We start from the raw sequence: 23,583 nt of genomic DNA, 5'->3' as shown, positions 1-23,583 counted from the left end.
TTTAATATAGTCTACTATTGTTAAGAATCATTAGTATAGCCAAATTTTTAATTTTAGTATACAGGGTTGGTCGAAACTCGGAATGAGTATTTTCTGAGTTTTCTTAAATGTAACACCCTCTATTTTAGTATTGTAACGAAATGATATTTTATGGTACTTTTTTATTTCTTAAGCATTCCCTATACCTAACTGCTTTAATTTGTGCTCAATTGTTAATCGCACTAATAATCTTAACTACGTAGGTATTTTGATAGCTAAACCATTATTGGTAATTTTAAGGATCAGTATGGATTAATATGTATTTATTTCTGAAAAATTATTTGTGATTGAATATTTTCACGGCCAACCTAATAAAATTTTACGTATTTTTTGTTGAAATTAATGTTTAGCTTGAATCACCAATAACTCACAAATTAAAGCAGCTAGGTATAGGGAATGCTTAAGAAATAAAAAAGTACTATAAAATATCATTTCACTACAATACAAAAATACAGGGTGTTCTATTTAAGAAAACTCAGAAAATACTCATTCCGAGTTTCGACCAACCCTGTATACTAAAATTTAAAATTTAGCTATACTAATGATTCTTAACAATAGTAGAGTATATTAAAAATCATTTTAACGTAAGTAGAGTTTTAGATGTCAAACTACTACAATTCTACAGGGTGTGAATGTTACTACGAAATTAATAAAAAAAACGTAATTATTTTTTAAAATACCCTGTATAATATTACAAAACCTTATATTTTAAGAAAGAAGACATCGAAGAGAATCCAAAAATGTAAAAATATACAGGGTGTCCCATTTAAAAAAACGAAGTTATAAGCAACTTCCGGTATAACCGGAAGTTGCAAAGAGATGAAAATATTTTCATTTAATAGATCATCCTTCAAAACCCCTTTATTCCAATTTTCATGATTCTGTTGCCTTTAGTTCTCGAGATATTTCTAATAGGCCAGTTATCTGCCTCACCCTATACCGGGTGTCCATTTATATTTTCCCCCATTTTAACTACCTATTACTTCTAAACGGCTCAAGATAGAAACATGCGGATTTCGCTGAAATGTTTTATTTTGCTAAAAGTTTTGTATGAATCGATTGAGTTTTTTGTATCGCTTTCAATTACGAAAATAAAAATGGCGGATTTTTGAAAAAAACTTTGTTGACTTTTTTTTAATGGAACACCCAGTATATTTTTTTGTAAATTGAAAGAACAATCATTCACCTATCCAGCGATATAAAGTTTTTTAAAATCGGTTGTCAAATCACTGAGTAATTACTTTTTAAAATGAGAGGTGCAGCGTGGATATCACATACCTAAATAACATGTAACTAAGCAAAATGATATTATGTTGTGATTTTCACATTGCATCTCTCATTTTAAAAATTAATTTCTCAGTCATTTGAGAACCGATTTTAAAAAAAATTATATCGCTGGATAGGTAAATGACCATTTTTTCAAGTTACAAAAAAATATACTGGGTGTTTTAATAAAAACAGTCAACAACGTTTTTTTTTCAAAAATCCGCCATTTTTTATTTAAAAGCGATATGAAAAATGTCCATTTACCTAAAAAATTGAAAAAACGATCATTTACCTATCTAGCGATATAAAAATTTTCAAAATCGGTTGTCAAATGATTGAGCAATTAATTTTTAAAATGAGAGATGCAATGTGGAAATCACATAAAATAATATCAAGTTGATTAGTTAGAGAGTTGCACCTCTCATTTTAAAAATTAATTACTCAGTCATTTGACAACCGATTTTGAAAAACTTTATATCGCTGGATAGGTGAATGACCTTTCTTTCAATTTACAAAAAAATATACTGGGTATTCCATTAAAAAAAAGTCAACAAAGTTTTTTTCAAAAATCCGCCATTTTTTTTCGTATTTGAAAGCGATATAAAAAATTTAATCCATTCAGACAAAACTTTTACTAAAATTAAACATTTCAGCGAAAACCGCATATTTCTATCTTGAGCCGCTTAGAAGTTATAGGCAGTTAAAATGGGGGAAAATATAAATGGACACCCGGTATAGTGTCGCGTGTAGGGGGTGTAGGTGTGCGCCACTGGCGAGAACTGCCGTTCTCTTGTAATTTATATCTACAATGATATTTCAACAAAGTATGCGCCGTGACCTGGAATTGTCTATGATTTTCTCCCATTTGACATTTGACGCATGTCGAAACTATTTTTTAATTGTGGTCAATCTTGTAGATCGAATTAGACTTAACCAGACACTATTCTCTGAAAATAATCGGCTTTGAAATTACCACTTAAAATTAAAACTCGATAAAAATATGATCATATTATATTTTTTATTATACATACATGGTAAATGCCTGCTTTGTACGCATATGCATAAATGATCTCCATTTCAATTTCTTTTTTGAAATCTTACAAAGCACTAGTCAGTAAGTCAGCTAAATTACCCGCATTCCTGCTTTATAAACGCAATCTAATTGTCCTCATCTTTCGCAGAAATCATTAGGAATAAGAGCAGAAGTAGATTCCTTCACGTGAACGTATACATGAAAGAAATTGTGCAAATCTATATCTACAGGGTGTTTGGTAAGGAATGGGTCATAGCTTAACCTCAGATTCTTGAGCTTAAAATAGGTCGATTTAAGTTAACTTATCTTAGTACGTAATATTAGAGTAGAACGTGAAACAACCGAGGAACTCGAGATCAAAAAAGGCGTAAGGCAGGGATGCATACTTTCACCAACCTTGTTTAACTTATATTCAGAAGATATTATAAACAGAGCCCTTGCTGACCAAGATATAGGAGTTAAAATAAATGGCACTTTAATAAACAATTTGAGATACGCTGATGACACAGTATTAATAGCAGAAACCCCGGAAGATCTCCAAACACTGATAAACAGAATAGTAGAGTGCAGCGAAAAGTTCGGTTTATCACTTAACATCAAGAAAACAAAAATAATGATGGTGTCGAAATCTCCACAAAATTTTTCTGACATAACCGTACATGATCAAAGAATTGAGCGTGTTAGAAAATATAATTACCTGGGAACTGTGATTAATGAAAACAACGACAACTCTGAAGAAATCAAGATCAGAATAGAAAAAGCTAGAGCTACTTTTACCAAAATGAAAACAGTTTTATGCGGAAGAGAGCTAAGTTTAAATCTTAAAATTAGCCTGATGAGATGTTACGTGCTGTCAGTTCTTTTCTATGGAATGGAAGCTTGGACACTGAAAAAGATCGATACAAGGAAAATAGAAGCATTCGAGATGTGGATGTACCGCAGGATACTGAGAATATCGTGGACAGAGAGAGTGACAAACATGGAAGTGTTGCGAAGGATGCAGAAAGAAAAAGAACTTGCGCTTACTATTAAAAAGCGCAAACTGCAATACTTGGGACATATAATGAGGGGACAAAAGTACCAGCTACTACAATTAATTATTCAGGGAAAAATAATAAGTAAAAGATCCATTGGCAGAAGAAAACATTCATGGTTGAAGAATTTAAGAGATTGGTACAAGTGCCAATTATTTAGATCTACGGTATCAAAAATACGCATAGCCTTGATGATAGCCAAACTTCGGAACGAGGACGGCACCTGAAGAAGAAGATCTTAGTACGAAAGTTGATAATAAGCGAAATACAGGGTGTCAAAGTTAAAATTTTATTTTATTTATTCTTGAATATTTCCTGACAGGCATAGGATAACAACACGAAATTTGGTAAGCGGGTTTTTTTGGGACGAGAAATCTAAATTCGCTACAAAAAATGATGTATTAGCCAGAGGGCGCCACTTACGCCTTTCAGTACTCATTTAAGACGTTCATTTTTTTTTATTACCCACTCTAGATACGTTTTGAATGAAAACATTTATTTTCTTAATATTTTTACTTAAAAAAGGTATACTACATTTATCTCGCTAAACGCAACCGTTTTCGAGATAAACCCATTTTAAATCTGCGATGCAACATAATTTTTTGCATAATATCATTGTAGTTACACCCGAAAAACAAACTTAAAACCATAATAATAATCCAGAAAAAGTATCGCAAGTATCATGTTGTTATCCCATACCTGCCAGGAAATATTCAAAAAAAAATAAAAGTTTAACTTTGACACCCTGTATTTCGGTTATTATAAACTTTGTACCAAGGTAAGTTAGCTTATAAATCGACCTATTTTAAGCTCTGGAATCTAAGGTTAAGCTATGGTCCATTCTTTACCAAACACCCTGTATACATCACAGTGAAGAAAAAAATAACGCGTATTTTCAGGCCTACCTGCTGACATTAATTTCTCACGCTATTTCGCAAAAATACTGTAGATATAAAAGCTTCCACCGAAGATTAGGGCCATTTTGGGAACTTTGCATTTTGCTAATTTAATACTAGATCAGACAAACAAAAAACACACGCCACGACCACTTGATGATTATTGCCAGAAACTATCGCTTCAGGTAAAAACAAAGCAGTGTTGCCAAATATTTCATACAAGCAAAAGTTTCAAAATCTTTAATAAATTGACTCACTGACATTTCTTTAGAAAATGGCTTCAATGAATAATGAAAAATGCTTGGACTTTGCTTATTTATCTAGCCTTTTCTATAATCCTAGATTCCTTGAGTACTTTATTGTTCAACCTGATCATGGATGAAATAATAAAAAAAAGTAGGAACTAAAAAATAATACCAAATGGGAGAAAAACAACTTAAAATAATCTGCTATGCGGACGATGCAATACCTACTAATCTCTCAAAGTGAAGATGATTTACAACGTATGCTGCACCAATTTAATAGAACCACCAGAGAATTTTACGTATTAAAAAAAATACAGGATCCTTTGTAAAAGGTATAATTAAAAGACCCTAATAAGGGTTACATCACAAAACAAAACGTTTTTGGTCATTGTCATGTTCATATATTTAATCATTACATACTTTACAATTTTCTACATTTAAATTCGAATAATTCTAAGAACAATATATGGATATTTGATAATGTTTTATTTTTAACATCAATATAAATTTTAAATTCATTGGCTGAAGTAACAAAACAGTTCATAACGTCCTATTGACAATCTGTCTCTGTCATACTTCTGAAGTTCCTTCACCTTTCAGTTCAGTTGACACTCAATTTTCAATATGTGAGGTTCATCCCTCTCATATTATCACATCCACGTGGGTTAGAGTCCTGTGTTGCCCTGGGCACAGAATAACTAACCATACAGAAGCGAAACTGACTGTCGTTTCCATTGATTGTGTGGGAACCGAAATATTTGACCTTGAGCCCTAGTTACAGAATGGAACTTGATGTTCTAAGGAATAGACCAATTCAAATGATGTGATATTTTTGACAAGTAGTTATTAATTAATGTTGAAATATAAAGTTTAACTATAAAATATAAATAAAAGATAAAATAAAACATATATAAATATAAAATTTAACTAAAAACAACTGTCACTGTCAGTCTAAAAGTGAGGTTATACCAGTTACGTTGACACATGAGCATGAAAATTATGTTACCATTTTGGCCCTGAGTTTCGCTTCTGTATGGTTAGTTATTCTGTGCCCTGGGTAATGTCCAGGAATATTTGCAACATCCAACTATTTCAAACATATGTAATATGTAGCATAATATAAAATCCTATAACTTTTAAAGAGTTTTTACCCATAACTTTTTGGTGGCTCACGCATGCATGCTATTGTAAGTATGACCTTAGTCAATTCTTACCTAGTCAACTTTTACAACATTGTCTCTAATTAATTAGGTTATACTTATGATTTTAGGGCTTAACAGCGATGATGGATTACTTGTTAATCCGAAAACGTTTTGTTTTATGATGTAACCCTTATTAGGGTCTTTTAAATATATCTTTTACAAAGGATCCTGTATTTTTTGTGATTTATGGTATACAGCCAGCTACAGGAATTTTATTTTCCTCGTGGATTTTTTAACGTATTAATTTTTCGAAAAAAGACAAAATACATGGTTATACGCTCTGAGCTTCGCTGGTGTCGCTCCTAGCGGACTACTAATTCAACTTCCACCAGTAATTTTTAAATTTACTATTTAATTGTTATCGCTTAATATTTACAACGCAAAAAAGTAATTAAATTGTAATCGATTTTTTTAAGATTTTGCTAATCATTTTGACGTTCTATTGATAAAATATGAATTTCTTACTTCGGATACTTTCACAATTATCGTGTAGATGGCGCTAAGATTAATAGATTAATTTATAATTACATATTACGGAACATTAAAAAAACTTAAATTCAGTATTTAAAACGTAAGTATATTTAAAGTAAAAATATATACCACAGCTTTGACCAACTAATATTTTTTATAATTAATGTTTGTAATTTTAATTTTAAATTAATCACTTTGACATTTATGTCAAATTTCCGGTAAAGGTTTACAGACTTGTCACTACTGGCGCTCGCGAATTTGTAAATATCCCCTCTACGTACGAGCTCACAGCGTATAACGGTAAATCCAATATGGAGCTGGAGGGTCAGATAACAGAACAAGTGATGGAGTTTAAATATCTAGGCATCACACTAGCCTAGCTACGGAAGGCTCGAAACAGAAGTGGAAGATTAAGTGAATAGAGCAAACAGAGCCGTAGGTTGTAGGTTGCCTGAATGATACAATATGGAGAAATAAGAATATCGGAAAAAAATAAAAGACAGAATTTTCAAAATGGTCATCAGACCAATAATGACATATACAGCAGAAACATGACCTGAGACAGAGAGGACAAAAATATTGTTCGAAACAGCGGAGATGAAAACCATTCGAAAAATCGATGGTAAGACACTGTGGGACAGAGCTAGAAGTACAGATATACGATGGAGATACAAGGTGGAGAACATTAACAACTCGGTAAGAAACAGAAGAATAGAATGGAATGACCACATAAGCCGAATGACAACAAATAGAGTAGTAAGTACAGCGAGACTCGCAGGGGCGTAACAGAGGCCACCGCAGTATGAAGCTTGCGGGGGGCCCCAATATGTCAGGGGCCTCATCTTATCGTCTAATAATGTAGTTTTTATCCGTTTTTTAAGCAATGCAGTATTGAAAAGGAAGTTGCCAACAGATAGATACAATGTATCGTATATGTATTTTATGTATTAATAAAGTTGTAGATATACTCGCTGATATTAGTGCACGAAGAAAGTTGTTTATCTCATAGAATAATAGGTACTATGTAATAATGCAGTCATACTAATTTTTTTTTCTATTTTATTCTATACCAATAAAGATGAAAAATTGGTTAAGATATTGCTATTCAAAATTTTCATACACTCGTGATTAGTGACTCATTAGAGCCCTTTCAAATAAAACCCATTCAAAAATAAGGCACTTTGGACCGGTGAAAATTTTTATATGAAGGCCATATAAAAAAAGTAAAGTAATTTGTAAAGCGGTAATGATAAGTTTCATTTGGGGTGCTAAAATGGGGGGGATTTTCACAATTTTTTTTACCAAAAAAGGCTTTAATTGTATTTTGAGCGTAACTCGCTTAGTTTTGATAACAGAAATTTTTATAAAAAGAAAAAATATCCAAAACTTTTTTTAAATACTTTAAAAAAGTTTTAATGAGTTTTCTCCGAAAATTCTTCATTTTTTGATTATTTCACGTTGAAATATTCTTATTGGAATTTGACCGGAATGGGACGTTTCATCGCCGCCGGTTCATAGATGCCTTTTCGATGCCGCCGATTCATCGCCAGTCCATTTCATCGCCGTCCGTTTAGATAGATAGATAGATATTTATTTATTTATCATAATAGTTAATACACAAAGCAAAAACATTGCACTCCACACCTGTACAAATTACATAAGAATTGTCAAAGCAAGGAGCGCTGTATAATTATCATAAAGTATTACAAAAATTAAAAAACATGAGACTAAACAAATAAAGAAATAAGCATTGTCAAATTAAATTAATCAGAAACATTCAATATATAAACAGAAAAAAGAGAAAACAAAATAAAAATAAAAACACTGGAAGTACAACAAACATTGCCAATTGGCTTCTAGGTCTTAGTTTTAATATAATGGATTAATAATCTTGCCAGTTCAATGGACACAGACCAAGGTTGACCATATTGACTAATATGAAGCATCATAAACATCTTTTGGAAGATCCATTGAATTAATTTAGGTATATATTTAGGGATTCATTTTTTATTCTTCTGGTTAAGACTTTTACAGACCATTATAGAAAATAACAACCAAATTAAATTCCCTGATCTCTTTGTTTTTCCATTATCGCTTGTCTTTATTCGAGGTCCTACAGATATTTTAAATATACTTTCTGATTCTCCACCTAATACTTCAAAATTTTCGCGAATCGTCCCAAAAAGTTTGCACCTAAAAAATAAGTACCCACTTCTCATAAATATTGTAAATATGGCAACGCCGAACAGGTAAAACCAATGGAAATCCTGTAAAACTGCAAACGCTCGCACATCGCACAGCTCGCAGAGGATTTGCCGGCGGACACAAATCATTCTCATTCTTGTTTTAGTTGGCGTGGAACATTTGTGACGATAGGTTTAAGTGAGGTTCGGTTTACAAGACGCGACAAGACGATCGTGTTAAAACTTGTGCTAAGTGAAAATTAACATTTGACGTATCTCGAACTCATTAGAAATTAATTCCTTAATTAAAATCGAATATATTCTGACTACAAAAATTACTTTAATGCATTTTAAAAGCAAGTTTTAGTGGCTGATTCACCGGTTTTTTTTTTGCTAAGACCATGGCGATGTTTAGATTGGGTTTTTCAGTGTTGCTTTGTTTAGTTCCTGGAATTTTAGGAATGAACAATTTTTGTAACAGAAACAATTACGAGAATCTTCCTCGGAATAATATGCAGTTTAGTAAAGAGGTCAACTTTAGGGAGTTTGCTGTGGTCGGGAATCTTAAGGCCCTGCATTGCTGTGCCAAAGACTACCACACTATTACATGGTGAGTTTTTATATAGAATCAGCATGATGCTAACCTATTTTGTTAAGCTGTACTGTGTTAAGCAAAATTTAAACATTTTTGATGCCTCGAAGTTCCTAACCTGTTGTCCGATTTGAGTGATTTTTTTAATATTTTATAGCCTTATTCTTTAAGAATATCACTGGAATAATGTTGCTAGACAGGTAATGCTATAATGTCATTGTATATAGTTCTGCAAGCAAACTAAGAGAGTCATTAATATTCAGCTCAGTGGGGTACTATTGATGAAAATGTCTACTTAAATAAACAAGGGATCATTCCATAAAACAAATAGATCCCTCGTTGATAGAATTTCACACCTTGAAGAATAGTATCTACCCCGCTGAGCTGAATAATAATGACTCTTTTAGTTTGCTTGCAGAACTTTACCGGGTGTAACAATAATTATTAAACTGTGTTTTTTTCTCAAAGTTATAAACACGTTGTGGAATATTCTAGCCTTTATAAAATATTGAAATCATATCTCATATTGTGTCCTTAGGGTATTTCTAAACATTTGTTTTTTTTTATTCATTTGTTTATGTTTGATAATAACAGATGTACTTTTATATTAAAAATGGTGTGCTATTTGGCCTTGATTAATATCATACCATATCTCGAGAGCTACTGTTTCTACCCCTTGTGAGGTTCTAGAAGGTGGCAAACGCCGTCATAGTTAACATAAATGTTCAATCTGGTTCAGGATCTGTACTATGCGCTGGCAAATTCAAAATCAGAAGATTTACCTGTTGTAAATATTCGGTTACAGGTTACAGTTCGTAGAACGTGAGGTCTTGCATTATCGTACATGAGCAAAAAGTTGTTACCAACGAAAGGAGCCGATAGCATGGTAGCTACAGGGCCGCGCCGTTCACGTGTGCAATGTGTGCGGCGCACACAAGCGCCAGCAATGAAGGGGCGCCACTAGAGTTGTTACAAAAATTTTACGCAGGTCAAAAAAACACTTACCTATTTAACGACCTTGCATAGCTCAACTTCAAATGTAGGTAAATTACGTATTGATTTATACAATCTGCATAAACAAGGAAAATCCGGTCCAGCAGAATTTATACTTTAAAGCCATTGCACAAAAATTTGATAGAAATGGAAGATGCTTTATGTGATATAACACATTAGGATAAATTTGATCTTAAGAGAAAACCTCGGAGAAAACAGTAGCGATCAACAGGTAGCGAAAACGCGTTCCAAGATTGCGGCTGTAATTTTGAATATTTTTTCGAGATATTTGGCACACGTATTCGTAATATAAAGAATGGCGGTACAGAGCCCAATTTGAAAAATATATTAATATGTGGAAATTACTCTGTAATTAAATACATTATTAAAAAAAGAGCCTGTACCGCCATTAAAAAGAACAAAAAAATACACTATCTTCAAATAAACTTTTTTATCCGATGCCTATATTTTGTGTCATTTTGGAACTACTAAATTTTTTTATTTCATTAGTAGTTCCAAAATGACACAAAATCTAGGCATCGGATAAAAAAGTATATTTGAAGAAAGTGTATTCTTTTGTTCTTCTTAATGGCGGTACAGGCTCGTTTTTTTAATATTGTTTTTCATTACAGAGTAATTTCCACATATTAATATATTTTTCAAATTGGGCTCTGTACCGCCATTCTTTATTATATTACGAATACATGTGCGAAATATCTCGAAAAAATATTCAAAATTACAGCCGCAGTCTTGGAATGCGTTTTGGCTACCTGTTGATCGCTACTGTATCACCTTAATAATATCAAGCTGGATATTTAGGAGATAAAATATCAACATTTACATTCATATGCTCAGTCCACATAATATAGTATGTATGGTATGCAGTTCTGATGAAAGTTAACTTCGTTAGCAAAGTTTTACAATCAAAATCAATGAATATGCAGCCTACCTTAAATGCTTTACAAGAGTTAAGGACGTAGGCTCAAAATTTAGCGCCAATGTGTTTTAAATTGATTCATTTTTTTTATTCTGAGAAAACTAATAGGTGTTTTTGAAAAATTTAAACCTAGAATGAAAGATTGCATTATTACCGAGGGCTGAAAGTCCCTGAAAACTTCTATAATGTTTATTTTATTAGGTTACAGGGTTAAAAAAAATTAGTCTGATTTTTAATTTCAAATATCTCGGTTATTCTAAGGGACTTTCTGCACTCGGTAATAATGTAATCTTCCATTCTGCGTTTAAATTTTTTAAAAATTCTTATTAGTTTTCTCAGAATTTGAAAAAAATGAATTCACTTAAAACACATTGAAGCGAAATTTTGGACCCACGGCCTTAAAACAATTCATTCTAGTTTCGGATAGATAGCAAATTTAATGATGTTATTACTACAGCAAATGAAACTGCAGAGAAACTGGATGTGGAGCCCAGTTTTCAACCAGACACACAGTTCGGCGTCGGAAAAAAAGCAAGCAGTTCGATTACGAACACAAAGACGAACCGATTTTTTATCCTAAAATGTCATAAAAAGTTCATTTCTTTTATTGTTTTCTCAACCAATCATTAATTTCAGTAAATGAAAGATTTTCCATATTGCAAAATCCTGTTGATTCTTTCAAATTTTTATATAGTTTAAAAGACAGTACAGAACACTCACAATTAAAATTTTTGTGTAGAAATTTGTAAAAAAAAATAAGATAATAGAGGAAGACGATTTAATTTAAGAAATTATACAGCTTAACTTCACTTTGTTAAAAGAATTAAATAAATTTTAGAATATATTTTTAAACGAATTTACTGCAGTTTACACAAATTTAGCAATAGCTCTTCGAATTCAGCTCACTCTGCCCATATCTGATGCCACTGCTGAGTGATCTTTTTATAAACTGAAACTTAAAAAATTATTTGAGATCGACCATCAGTCAAGGGCGGTTGACAAAGGGCCTAGCCGGGTAAGATGGTGAAAAGTGCCCCCAACCCAATCTAAATTCCATATAGGCCACTTTTTAGCACATATAGAGGAACTCACTTTCTGAAATTTTTAGCCCCCTAGGTGGTCACGTGACCCCCCTAGAGCCTAATTAGGCTTTTTATGTTTTTATTTTTTATCTCAGCCGCATTAAGAGCTAGCCAAAAACTTTATTTAAAAAAGTTGTAAGTTTTAAAAAGATCTATATGAAAAAATTTTTTTTTATTTTTTTGGCGGGAAATTCGAATTTTTAGAAGAATTTTAAACTTTTAAATAAATCTGAAAAAAAAAACTAAGACACTCGTTTTTACGAAAATTAATTATAATGTGTATTTTTGCACAATCTTTCACCCTGAATTTTTTCAGATTTTTAAAATTGGTGAAACGTACCTTTAAAAATAAAAAACCGCATTTTTTCGGTTTTTTTTTCGTTTTTTTGATACAATTTTATACATATTTTTCAAAAAATTTAACACCGTCACTAGAATAGGTAAAAAACTGAAAAATAATTGGGATTTGCTTCATAAAAATTTTTTGTAACGCCATCCATTTTCAAGATACAGGGCGTTGAAGAAAACAAAATTTTACATATTTTTTACGATTTTGCCGAAACTACTGGCAACATTGTAATAAAACTTGGCGGGTTTTAAGAGGTAGTTATTGTGCATGTTTTGACATACAACTAAGGATTTAATATTCATCATTGGCGCGCATAGGGGTAATGGTCTGAACTTTTCAAAGAAAAAAAGATAGTACGCCACTGACATATTTCAAATTAACAATCATTTTTGAATTCCTCGTTCAATTTGCAATAAAAAATCTATCTTCTCATTTTTTCATACGACGCGCTGTTTTGCTGCAAAAAATAAAATATCTTAACGCTTCCAAAGTATTCGAATTAATTTTGATAATGGATGTATGAGTTTATTATGTATGTAGATTGTAGATGTAGAAACTACTAGAAGTTCGAATACTTTGTAAGGGTTAAGATCTTTTATTTTTTGAATAAAAATGGCGCGTCGTATGAAAAAATAAGAAGATACATTTTTTGTCACAAATTGAACGAGAAATTAAAAAACGATTGTTAATTTGAAATATGTCAGTGGCGTACTATCTTTATTCTTTAAAAAGTTCAGACCATTACCCCTATGCGAGCCAATGATGAATATCAAATCATTAATTGTATGTCAAAATATGCATAATAACCAGCTCTTAAATCCCGCCAAGTTTTATTACAATGTTGCCAGTAGTTTCAGCAAAATCGTAAAAAATGTGTAAAATTTTGTTTTCTTCAACGCCCTGTATTTTGAAAATGGATGGCTTTACAAAAAATTTTTATTAAGCAAACCCCAATTATTTTTCAGTTTTTTACCTATTCTAGTAACAGTGTTACCTTTTTTGAAAAATATGTATAAAATTGTTTCAAAATACGAGAAAAAAACTGAAAAAATGCGGTTTTTTATTTTTAAAGGTACGTTTCACCAATTTTAAAATTCTGAAAAAATTCATGGTGAAAGATTGTGCAAAAATACACATTATAATTAATTTTCGTAAAAACGAGTGTCTTAGTTTTTTTTTAAGAGTCATTTAAAAATTTAAAATTGTTCTAAAAATTCGAATTTCCCGCCAAAAAATTTAAAAAAAATTTTTTCTTATAGATCTTTTTGGAACTTACAACTTTTTTTAATAAAGTTTTTGGCTAGCTCTTGATGCGCCTGAGATAAAAAATAAAAACATAAAAAGCCTAATTAGGCTCTAGGGGGGTCACGTGACCACCTAGGGGGCTAAAAATTTCAGAAAGTGAGTTCCTCTATATGTGCTAAAAATTGGCCTATATGGAATTTAAATCGAGCTGGGGGCACTTTTCACCATCTTACCCGGCTAGGCCCTTTATCTTCCATCTTTATAGAGTCGTCAATATTAAATCCAATAATTGGTATTCACCATATTATAAACAGATTTTTCAAACTGAAGACGCAAAAAGTTAATTTTTTATAAAATAGCTAAGTATTTCATGTTTCCTACCTACCTATATTTTTAGTTTTTTATGCTGTTTCGCCAAAGATATGTTTTTACTTAATTATTTTAACTTATTTTTTTTTTCGTGTTGCATGTGTAAGAATTTTTAGTTATTTTTTTGGTTACAATAAATAATTGTTCATTTTGGGCGCCATTAAATAATGTTTTGCACACAGGCGCTACCACCTGCTGGCGCGGCACTGGGTAGCTAAGTCCTTCGCTATGTAAGATCATTGCTTGAACACACTCATCGCGGGTCAAATTCATTGTAGCGCGTTCCATTTCCCAAAAACAACAAAAAAAATTACGGACTTAATTGAAACTTTAAATAATAAATCTACTAATTTTAACAACAAACCAGACACTTTTTGACTGTTCAAATTTTTTATCAAATTGTTAATCTCTCATAGTCTACTTTAAAGGCTTGTTTATTAAACTAAGCAGAAAATGAGGATATATTTATATTGATGAAAAACAAGGTTAGTTGTTATAAAGAACCTCACTTTTTTTATTATTCAACATAATCGAATGAATCAAAGAACAAAATTTTAAGAAAACCTGAGGCTATAATTATTGTGTTTTAATTTCAGTATTTTATAAATGCTAGCATATTCCACAGGGTGTTGCGAACTTTGAGAGAAAAACACAATTTGATTGGTATAATACACCCTGTATACAATGACAATTTACATATCTAGCAACAATATTATTACAGAGATATTGTTAAAGAATAAGGCTATAAAGAATAAGACATTTTAAAAAAATTACTTAAATCAAACAATTGATTTAGGAAATTCGAGATTCGAGACGTCAAAAATGGCCGATTTTTAAGGTGGTGCGTTAATTTCTTGGAAAAGTGTATATTTATTATATTATCTAAACAAACAAAAAGTATTTTTATTTTCTTATCGCAACAAGATAATACCTAATAAAAATTATAATAACAAAACTCTTTTAAAAGATAATCGCAAATGACAAGGAATTCCCAATAAGTACTTAGTGCTTTTATTATTTATATTTTCTCAAGATTTACTCTTATATTTTTTAATTTATTTATAGAATTTCTGAAATACTCCATTTGGACCAGTAATTGTTTATGGTTGTCTAATTATGTACTTAAATGTTAAAATGTAAGCAAAATTACACTTTACGCGCATTTTAGTTGACAATAACTACATAATGTTATTTAGTTTTTCTTCTTTTAAGCAAAATCTGAATCTTGTATAAATTTTTTTGAACATCTAGTATTTAAACAATAGAATTCATTCTTTCCTTTTTCATTTCTGGTTTGCTTTTTCCTCATGAAATCAAATAAACCTTTGCGTTTATATAATTCTGCCTGTAATACTTACAGCAACTGTTTAGCACAAAAGTCGGCAACCTGCGGGCCGCATGCGGCCCTTTGCAATATTTTGTGCGGCCTTCCAAAGTCCTAATATAATTTTAGGAAGAATCGAAAAATCAACAAATTTATAAAAAATAATAAATTAAAGACAGAAACAGATCATTAAGGAGGGAAGTTGCATGGACCGAAATTCACTAGAATTTAAGGAACTTAATCAAGCGATAAGAAAAAGAATAGGACAAAACATTAAGGGCGACAATAATACTGAACAAATCGAAAATATTATAGAAAATAACAAGAGTATGAAAGTGTTAAAAGCCCTAAATATTAAATAACAAATACGCCAGATAAAAGATAACAATGGAATCAGTATAAACAACAAAAATAAGATAATAAATATTGTTGAAGATTACTATTTATACGTTGTTCTGAAGCTATTTCCTTGTGGCATTTTTATTATTAACCACAACCAGATTATTAACTATGTATATGGGAAATAAGCCACAATTAAATTGAAAAAATAATTTTATTAACGTTTCGACGCCCAAATCGGGTGTCGTTGTCAAAATACAAAATACTACTAAATTAAACAAAAATGTCGTTGCTAAGTAAAAAAATTCTTCTAATATGTAATTTATTTAATTGACTCTTTATATTGACAATTCAGGCGTATATTATACATTTTAAAGTAGAAGACTTTAAAATAATATCGCCAATATTTATGAGTTGCGTTCCTGTTTATACTACAGTTTATACCTACAGAATTATACTCGTGTCGCGCAGCAAGACTAGAAAACCACGGTATGGAATTATTAAATGTAGGATCTGAAATACTACCAAAATTACTAACGAGGAAGTTATAAGCTATAAATGCCTTAAGACAGATGAAAAATAAGAAAAATACAGAAGTCCATCGAATGAGCTATGATAGGAGTATCTCTAAAACAGAGGTTCCCAAACAGGGGGGCGCGCCCCCCTTGGGGGGCGTGAAGTCATATCAGGGGGGGGCGCGAGACAAGTTGAACATTAAATTAAATTTAGTTATTTTTCTAAAACTCAAAATTAACCGGTTGTTAAACTGTGTCTGGTAACGCAGAGTAAGCAAAAGTTATCTCAAATACCTCTTTTTGACAACACTGTGAAACGCCGCATTGATGATAGGACCGAAGACATACAAAACCAGGTAGTTGATGCAGTAAAATAATCGCCATTTTTTGCTATTCAGCTAGACTAGAGTACTGACATAGTACAATGTTATCAGTTAATTGTTTATGTTCGGTATATTCAAAACGAAAGAATGAAAGACGAGCTACTTTTTTCTACAGAGTTGGAGACTGAAGACCACGACAAAAGCTATTAATGTTATGAAAGCAGTGTGAGAGTTTTTTGACAAACATGACACAAACTCTCTTGACAAAAACTGATCAGTTTATGTACAGATGGCGCACCTTCAATGCTTGGTTTTCGCTCAGGCTATTTGCAATTAGTAATAGAGAAAAATGCTGATGTGATTGGGATACATTGTTTATACATCGACAAGCCTTGGCAGCAAAAACCCTTCCAAATGAACTTATGGCTGTCTTAAAGTTGTGTATTAAAGTAGTGAAGTACATAAAAAAACAGAGCTTTGAATACTCGACTGTTTAAAACTCCTTGTGAAGATTTAGAAAGTGATTAGAAAACACTACTACTTCATATAGAAGTACGATGGCTCTCAAAAGGAAATATTTTGGTAAGATTATTTGACCTTTGAGATGAAGTAATCACCTGGGAACATCAAAAGCAAAATGAGCTAAACATGGCCTTGTACCCAAGTAATATTGGCTTATTTGTCAGACATGTTTGACTCGTTGAACAGCCTTAACCTAAAACTGCAGGGTGGAGACTCAAATATAGTAGTTACTCATTGTGGTGGAGGCTTAATTACTCAACTTTGGAGGCGTAAAATATCAGCAAACCCCTGAAATTATTCAAATTTCTCTAAAGTAGAGCCAATCTCAGAAGAAACACGCTTCAAGGATATTTATGAAGGATCAAGTTTGAAAATCGAAATATCAAATCATTTGGAGAGCCTAATTGAAGAGTTCCAGAAATACTTCCCAAACACTTGTGACAATTTTATTTACAGAATGTCAACTGATCCATTCCATGTCAACATAGACTCCCTGCCTGAGTCACTTCAAGAAGACGCTTTGCAAATAAATCCAAATGATTTTTTGCATGATTCTTCTGCCAAATACTTTGTTATAATGGACAAACCTTCATTTTGGTTAAAATGTTTCAAAGTGTATCTTAGTGTATCACGGGAAGCTCTTCATTTATACTTGCCGTTTTCAAGTAACTATTTGTGCGATTTTCAACACTTGTGGCAATTAAAACAAAGTATCGGAATAAACTTGATGTTGCTAGTGACTTGTGTTGTGCACTTACTAAAACTCGGCCACGAATAGGCATACAAGTAAATAAAATGCAAGCACATCCCCTCACTAACCAACCTAATCTATTTTTCTTTTATTAATAATTTTTGGATTTTATGGAAACTGATATTGTTGTATCTCATGGCAGAACAATTAAATGTTTTGTTTTCAAGCTAATTCTTATTTGTTTTTGTTTTGTTCCTATTTAGGAGCATATAATTTATTGTAAAGGTGGGGGGGGGCGCGAGAAACTTTCATTTCAACAAAAGGGGGCGTGGTACAAAAAAGTTTGGGAACCCCTGCTCTAAAAGAACAGATTATGTAATAATAATATAGTATAGCAGCGTTTCCCAAACTTATTTTTCCATGGCCCGGTTATTTTTGAGCTTATCCTTCGTGACCCACTAATTTTTTTGTATACCCTGGTATGTGTGTGCAAGAAAACATTTATTTTAGTTTTATAAAATATACACTCACCGGCACAAAATTCCGCCACCGAAAATTTTTGATTAAGTTTGACAATTTATAACTTTATTATTTGTGCTCCGATTTTTAAGATTCTTGCACCAGTTTGTAGGTAGGTAGGTACATGTATTGATATCGTTTGGTTTTATTCCGTTAAAAACAAAAATTTGCTTGCATGGCATTATACAGGGGTGAATGGAAGCGTTGTATTTTCTCCTTACTTTAAAAAAAGAATGTGTGTGTACTTTGTACGCACGTAAGAAGTTATACTTCTATTATATGATTTAAACGAAATTAATATACTTTTTATTTATGTTTTATTTAAATATTAAACTAATTTATACTTACTACTTCTCAAACATTTTTATTAAAACAGTGCCAAAAATTAAAATAATAAAAGAATAAAACACACACAAACACATTAAAAATGCCACAAATGATTTCTGAACATTAATTGTCGGAAAATGTTTTAACTAAATACGTATTTTCTGAAAATAAAATTATAAAAAATAAAAAAATAAAAGTTTTTATTGGGATTCGAACCAGCTCAGCGCGGTTGGTATATTGGGGTTCATTCGCCTTAAACTCTTCGCCACGGAGGCAATATGTCATTATGTGCGAAGATCGACTAACTAAAAGGATTAAGCTTTTGACATTTGTGAATGAAATTAAATTATTTTGATTTTGAATCGAAATGATTTAGAATTGAAAAAATGCAACAAAACGTAGAGTAAGAAAACAATATATTAGGTGAACATTGATAGAAATTTTGATGGTAATCAAATTATGTAAATAAAAGTATTACATACTATGTATTTTGGTAGGTTCAAATAGGTAGGTACCTATGATACATTTACAATTATTACGTACCTGTTGCTTTTAAAAACTATTTAAATGTCACTACAATTATAAACTTTTTTGTTTCTGTCCTCACAACAATAAAACTAATATATTATCTATACATTTGTTTACCTTCATATTGAACAATTATTTATTATTGACAGATCATTTCAACACCCAATCAGAGCCCGTATAACGACTAATACCATACTGTCGGTGTGCGCATGCGCGTAGATCAATATAAATTCACCCTCAATCTCAATCGCGCCTAAAGAAGTATAACTTCAAAAATTCTTTGGAAAAATGGAAGAGCTGATTTTGTTTCATAGTCCGGTCATATTATCCCGGAGGCATCACTCAAATTTTGTTTTTGAATTATCCGAATATGTATCTCTTTTCTTGTAAGAGCTGTACCAGTTTTTGTAAATAAAAACACTGATTGACTCATAAAATACAAGTTGGATTGATAAGATTAGAATGGCCTGCACGCAGCCCAGATCTCAATCCTGTTAAGCATTTATGGGATGAATTAAAAAAAGGCATTCGCCGTCATCCTAGGCCTCAAGAAAATTTGGTATAGTTATGGCCCTTGTAGAGCAATATCGGGCTATTCCCCAGGCAAGGAAAACACATCTTTATTAGATGCCAAACAGATTGCGAGCAGTCGTTGCTGCAAGAGGTGGACTTACCCACTATTGAATTGTTTTGCTTTGTTGTTAATTTTAGTGCGTTTGATATTTTTAATTAAATAAACCTTCAAAGCAGTGTTTTGATTTACAGCTCTTACAAGAAAAGATATTCGGATAATTCACAAAACAAAACCCTAGTAATACCTCCAGAATAATACGAAAGGAGTATGAAAAAAAATCAGCCCTCCGGTGCCGGTGGGTGTATTTTAATAAAGAATCATTTGCTCAAACAAAAATGTAATAAAACAAAATAAAAATCATATATGTACTTTATTAATGAGAAGTATCCAGTTGTTTCTGGTTAACTAAAAATTTCACGTTTGGAGGAAAAGATGTCAATGTTAATTTTATCCTCAAATACTCCCAAACGGTTTCTATATTTATATTTGGGGGAAACCGGTGTTGAAAACCCCACCTTACACTTATAGGTTGTAAAAAAAGGAATTAGAAACTTTATCGCTTTTTCTGATAGAACTGGGTACTCCAGGTGGCAGGACAACCAAGAATCTATCAGTGGTATTTTATCAAATAGGTATGTCTTTTAATGCCCTATCACACGATTGTTTAATTACTGACTTAATATCTATATAAGGATGTTCTGTGTCGGATTCTACTTTAAATGGATTCCTTATCCATGCTTTATTGCTGTGGATGGGGAGAAAATATTCCTTCAGATTTGCCTCCAGTCCTAGCAGGGGTTCCTTGAAAGCCGCTGAAATCTCATCCGACAATGAATTCACGTTATACTCTTTTTGTTTTGTAGTTGTGTTAGCTTTGTAATTTCCTGCTTCTGCGCGACGTGTCCACAAATTAAGTTTTTTTGTTGCAGCTTTTTCCTTCTCCTGTACAATACAGTTACATTGCTACCTTTTAATGTCATATTTAAATTATTGTTGGAGAAGTCAAAACTATCACAAAGATAGCAGTGGCATTAGTCAGAGCGCGGCCTTAAAAAGCAAGATGTGAAACGGCGAAGCTAGACGACCCGGCATTTTGCTTTCGTGGCCCGGTACCGGGTCGCGACCCACCATTTGGGAAACGCTGTAGTATAGTAATATGCAGTGTGTTTATCTGAACTGGGTAGGACACGTGGCATGACAAAACAAGGAAATATGGGCCAGAAACATTATACCTGTATACATTGGAGACAACGCGAACACAATCGTAGTAGAGGAAGACCACAAAAACGATTGCTAGACGACATCAAAGCAAAAGTGAGGAGAAACTGGCACTAAATAACACAAAACAGAGAGAAGTGGATAACTCATGGGGAGGCCTTTGTCCAGGAGTTGATGCAAACAGACTGAAGAAGAAGACTAGATTTGAATATGTGGCCCGCATAAAAAGTTTTATTTTGAATATGGCCCGCTACCCGAAAAAGTTTGCCGACCCCTGGTTTAGCATATAAATTTTCCAATAGCTTGCAACTTGTAAAAAAATTATCAAAAACAACCAAAGCTTTGTGTGGTAGGTATATCTTGGAGTAATTCAGTTACAACATTGTAACACAACCCATCATTTTCACTGCCTTTAGTTTTTCCAGTGATAAACTGGCTATAGATATAGATTTGAATATGTGGCCCGCATAAAAAGTTTTATTTTGAATATGGCCCGCCACCCGAAAAAGGTTGCCGACCCCTGGTTTAGCATATAAATTTTCCAATAGCTTGCAACTTATAAAAAAATTATCAAAAACAACCAAAGCTTTGTGTGGTAGGTATATCTTGGAGTAATTCAGTTACAACATTGTAACACAACCCATCATTTTCACTGCCTTTAGTTTTTCCAGTGATAAACTGGCTATAGATACCCAGTCATACCATTACTTTGCCCAAATTTTATACCTACTTCTTAATTGAATCGTTTATTTCAGAAAGGGGTCAAGTGACTAATTTTGACAAAATGAGTTTTTGGTGGATTTTTTAAATTTAAACGTAAATACAGCTTTTGTTGCAGAAAGGAATCAATTGCTGCCATAGGTGTTGCCTTGGCAGCGCAGGGGAATTAGCGTTTAGTGCAGAAAGGGGCCATGCAACGCATGACTCCTTGCTTAAAAATTGTGTAACCACCAACTTTGTTTCAGAAAGGGGTCAAGTGCAAAAAATTATTTATTTTTTTCTTAAACAAATTAACAAGATAAATTTTTGAAAAATACAATACTTTTTGACAAACACTACAGGTTATTAGTGAGAATTTTTATTTTATATAAGGGTGATTCGCCAAAATAGACGGCAATTTCGAGGTAGAGAAATTTAATTTAAAACATGGTTTAGAATTAGTTCATTTTTAAATATTTTTTATAAAATGAGCTATTCAACTTAGCCATGATACTAGCAGAGATCATTTTTAAATATTTTCCGAAAAACGGAAATGTTGTGACTTCGGAGTTGACAAGTGTCCACGGTGTTAACGTAATTCTCTGTTAATTGAAATTTATGATCGTAACAATTAAATAAAAACTGGTATGTAATAAAACTATACAAAACACTTCCATTTTGATATAAAGTCATACAGAAAAACATGAAAAATAGGTAAAATATCAATTGCGTCGGAGTTGATTTAGACCGGCCTTCGTGTTGACAAAACTTTCCAATATGTAGCCGTGTCTTTTCCGTTAAACTTCAAAAATCTAATCTGCTTTTGAACACAATCTTGGCATTTCCTTTCTACACATTCTTCTGTCTTTTCTCCATTTTCTCCATGTCAACATAATTATTTGTTATCCGCTTCCACACATGAGCTCCATGTTTTTACATAATGTGCCTACATAGACAGCAGATGTCTCTTTTATCAACATTAGAGAAGACTACCCAAAATGGTATATTCTTACAGAAATAAGCATAGCTGCATAAAAAATTACTTTCTTTCATAAAATCTTTATTTAACGATTTTGGGGGCTTTCGCCTTCATTTTTCCTTCGTACTCCAGTGTATACGAGCCATTTTCTATAAAAAGAAGATAATTACCAAACCGTCCGAAACATCTTGACAGCTTACCCAGTAACCCTTTTCCTATATCAGACTAAATTTAAATTGTATTTTTTTAGTTTAAGAATGACTATTCACATACTTTAAACAACTCCGAGGCACGTTCGTCAACTCCGAGGAACGACTGGGCTTCGGAGTTGATTGCTTCGGTGTTGATGATTTCATACATTTTTAATTCAATTTTCTACAAAATATTAAAAATAATTCTGCTTTACTGCTTTTTAAATTAAGCTTTTACGAAGGCTTCGGTGTTGACTGTATAAAAACATACACGTAGCTTAAGACACCTTGAAAAATTTTCTATCGCTTAACGATATTATGTTCGTCCACTTTCTTCCACAATTTGGGTTAGACTGAAGCGTTCCTCTCCTGTCCAGCTGCCTGCCATACAGTATAGTGCAGTTTGGAAATTTTCATATATTTTCATGAGGCCTCGGTGTTGATGCACAAAGTTGGTTACAGTTTTTAGTAGTAGATTTTTATCGTTTAATTTTAAAAATGAAAATTTGACAGTTTTAAATTACATTGGGTTTTTAATTAATTATTGATAAAATAATCTCCACTTTTGTAACTTTTCAGTGTGTAATACTATAAAACAGATCAAAAACCAAGGTGGGTTACAGCCTCGGAGTTGATATTTTGACATTAAAATTGTATAGAATGCTTGTAAAAACACTTTTTTTTTAATTAATGTTAAGTGGCGTATATTCATCTATTGTATAACTTAACTTTGGCAACACTTTTTGAAACACAGTATTTAAAAGACTTAAGAAAAAAGCGAGTTACACAATATGCCGCTTATTTTGGCGAACCACCCATAAATAAAACTTTTGTTGAATGTAAACACCAATTTTATTTCAGAAAGGGGCCAAGTGCAAAAAATTACTTATTTTTTTCT

The 23,583-nt window shown here is 32.1% G+C and overlaps 1 protein-coding gene across 1 annotated transcript in view; it reads left to right on the top strand.

Annotated features, from left to right (window-relative positions):
* Window positions 1-8,481: 8,481 nt before the first annotated feature.
* Window positions 8,482-23,583, top strand: part of LOC114326249 (interleukin-1 receptor accessory protein-like 1) — a 225,961-nt gene continuing 210,859 nt past the window's right edge. The window contains exon 1 of the mRNA XM_028274560.2: window positions 8,482-8,979. Coding sequence (XP_028130361.2) covers window positions 8,771-8,979 — 209 coding nt within the window. The 5' untranslated portion in view covers window positions 8,482-8,770. The remainder of the gene's footprint in view (window positions 8,980-23,583) is intronic.

This window comes from Diabrotica virgifera, chromosome 7 (genome assembly GCF_917563875.1).
Source record: "Diabrotica virgifera virgifera chromosome 7, PGI_DIABVI_V3a".
Classification (NCBI taxonomy): domain Eukaryota; kingdom Metazoa; phylum Arthropoda; class Insecta; order Coleoptera; family Chrysomelidae; genus Diabrotica; species Diabrotica virgifera.
Note: the sequence above shows the minus strand (reverse complement) of the source record. Positions and strands in the feature narration are given on the sequence as shown.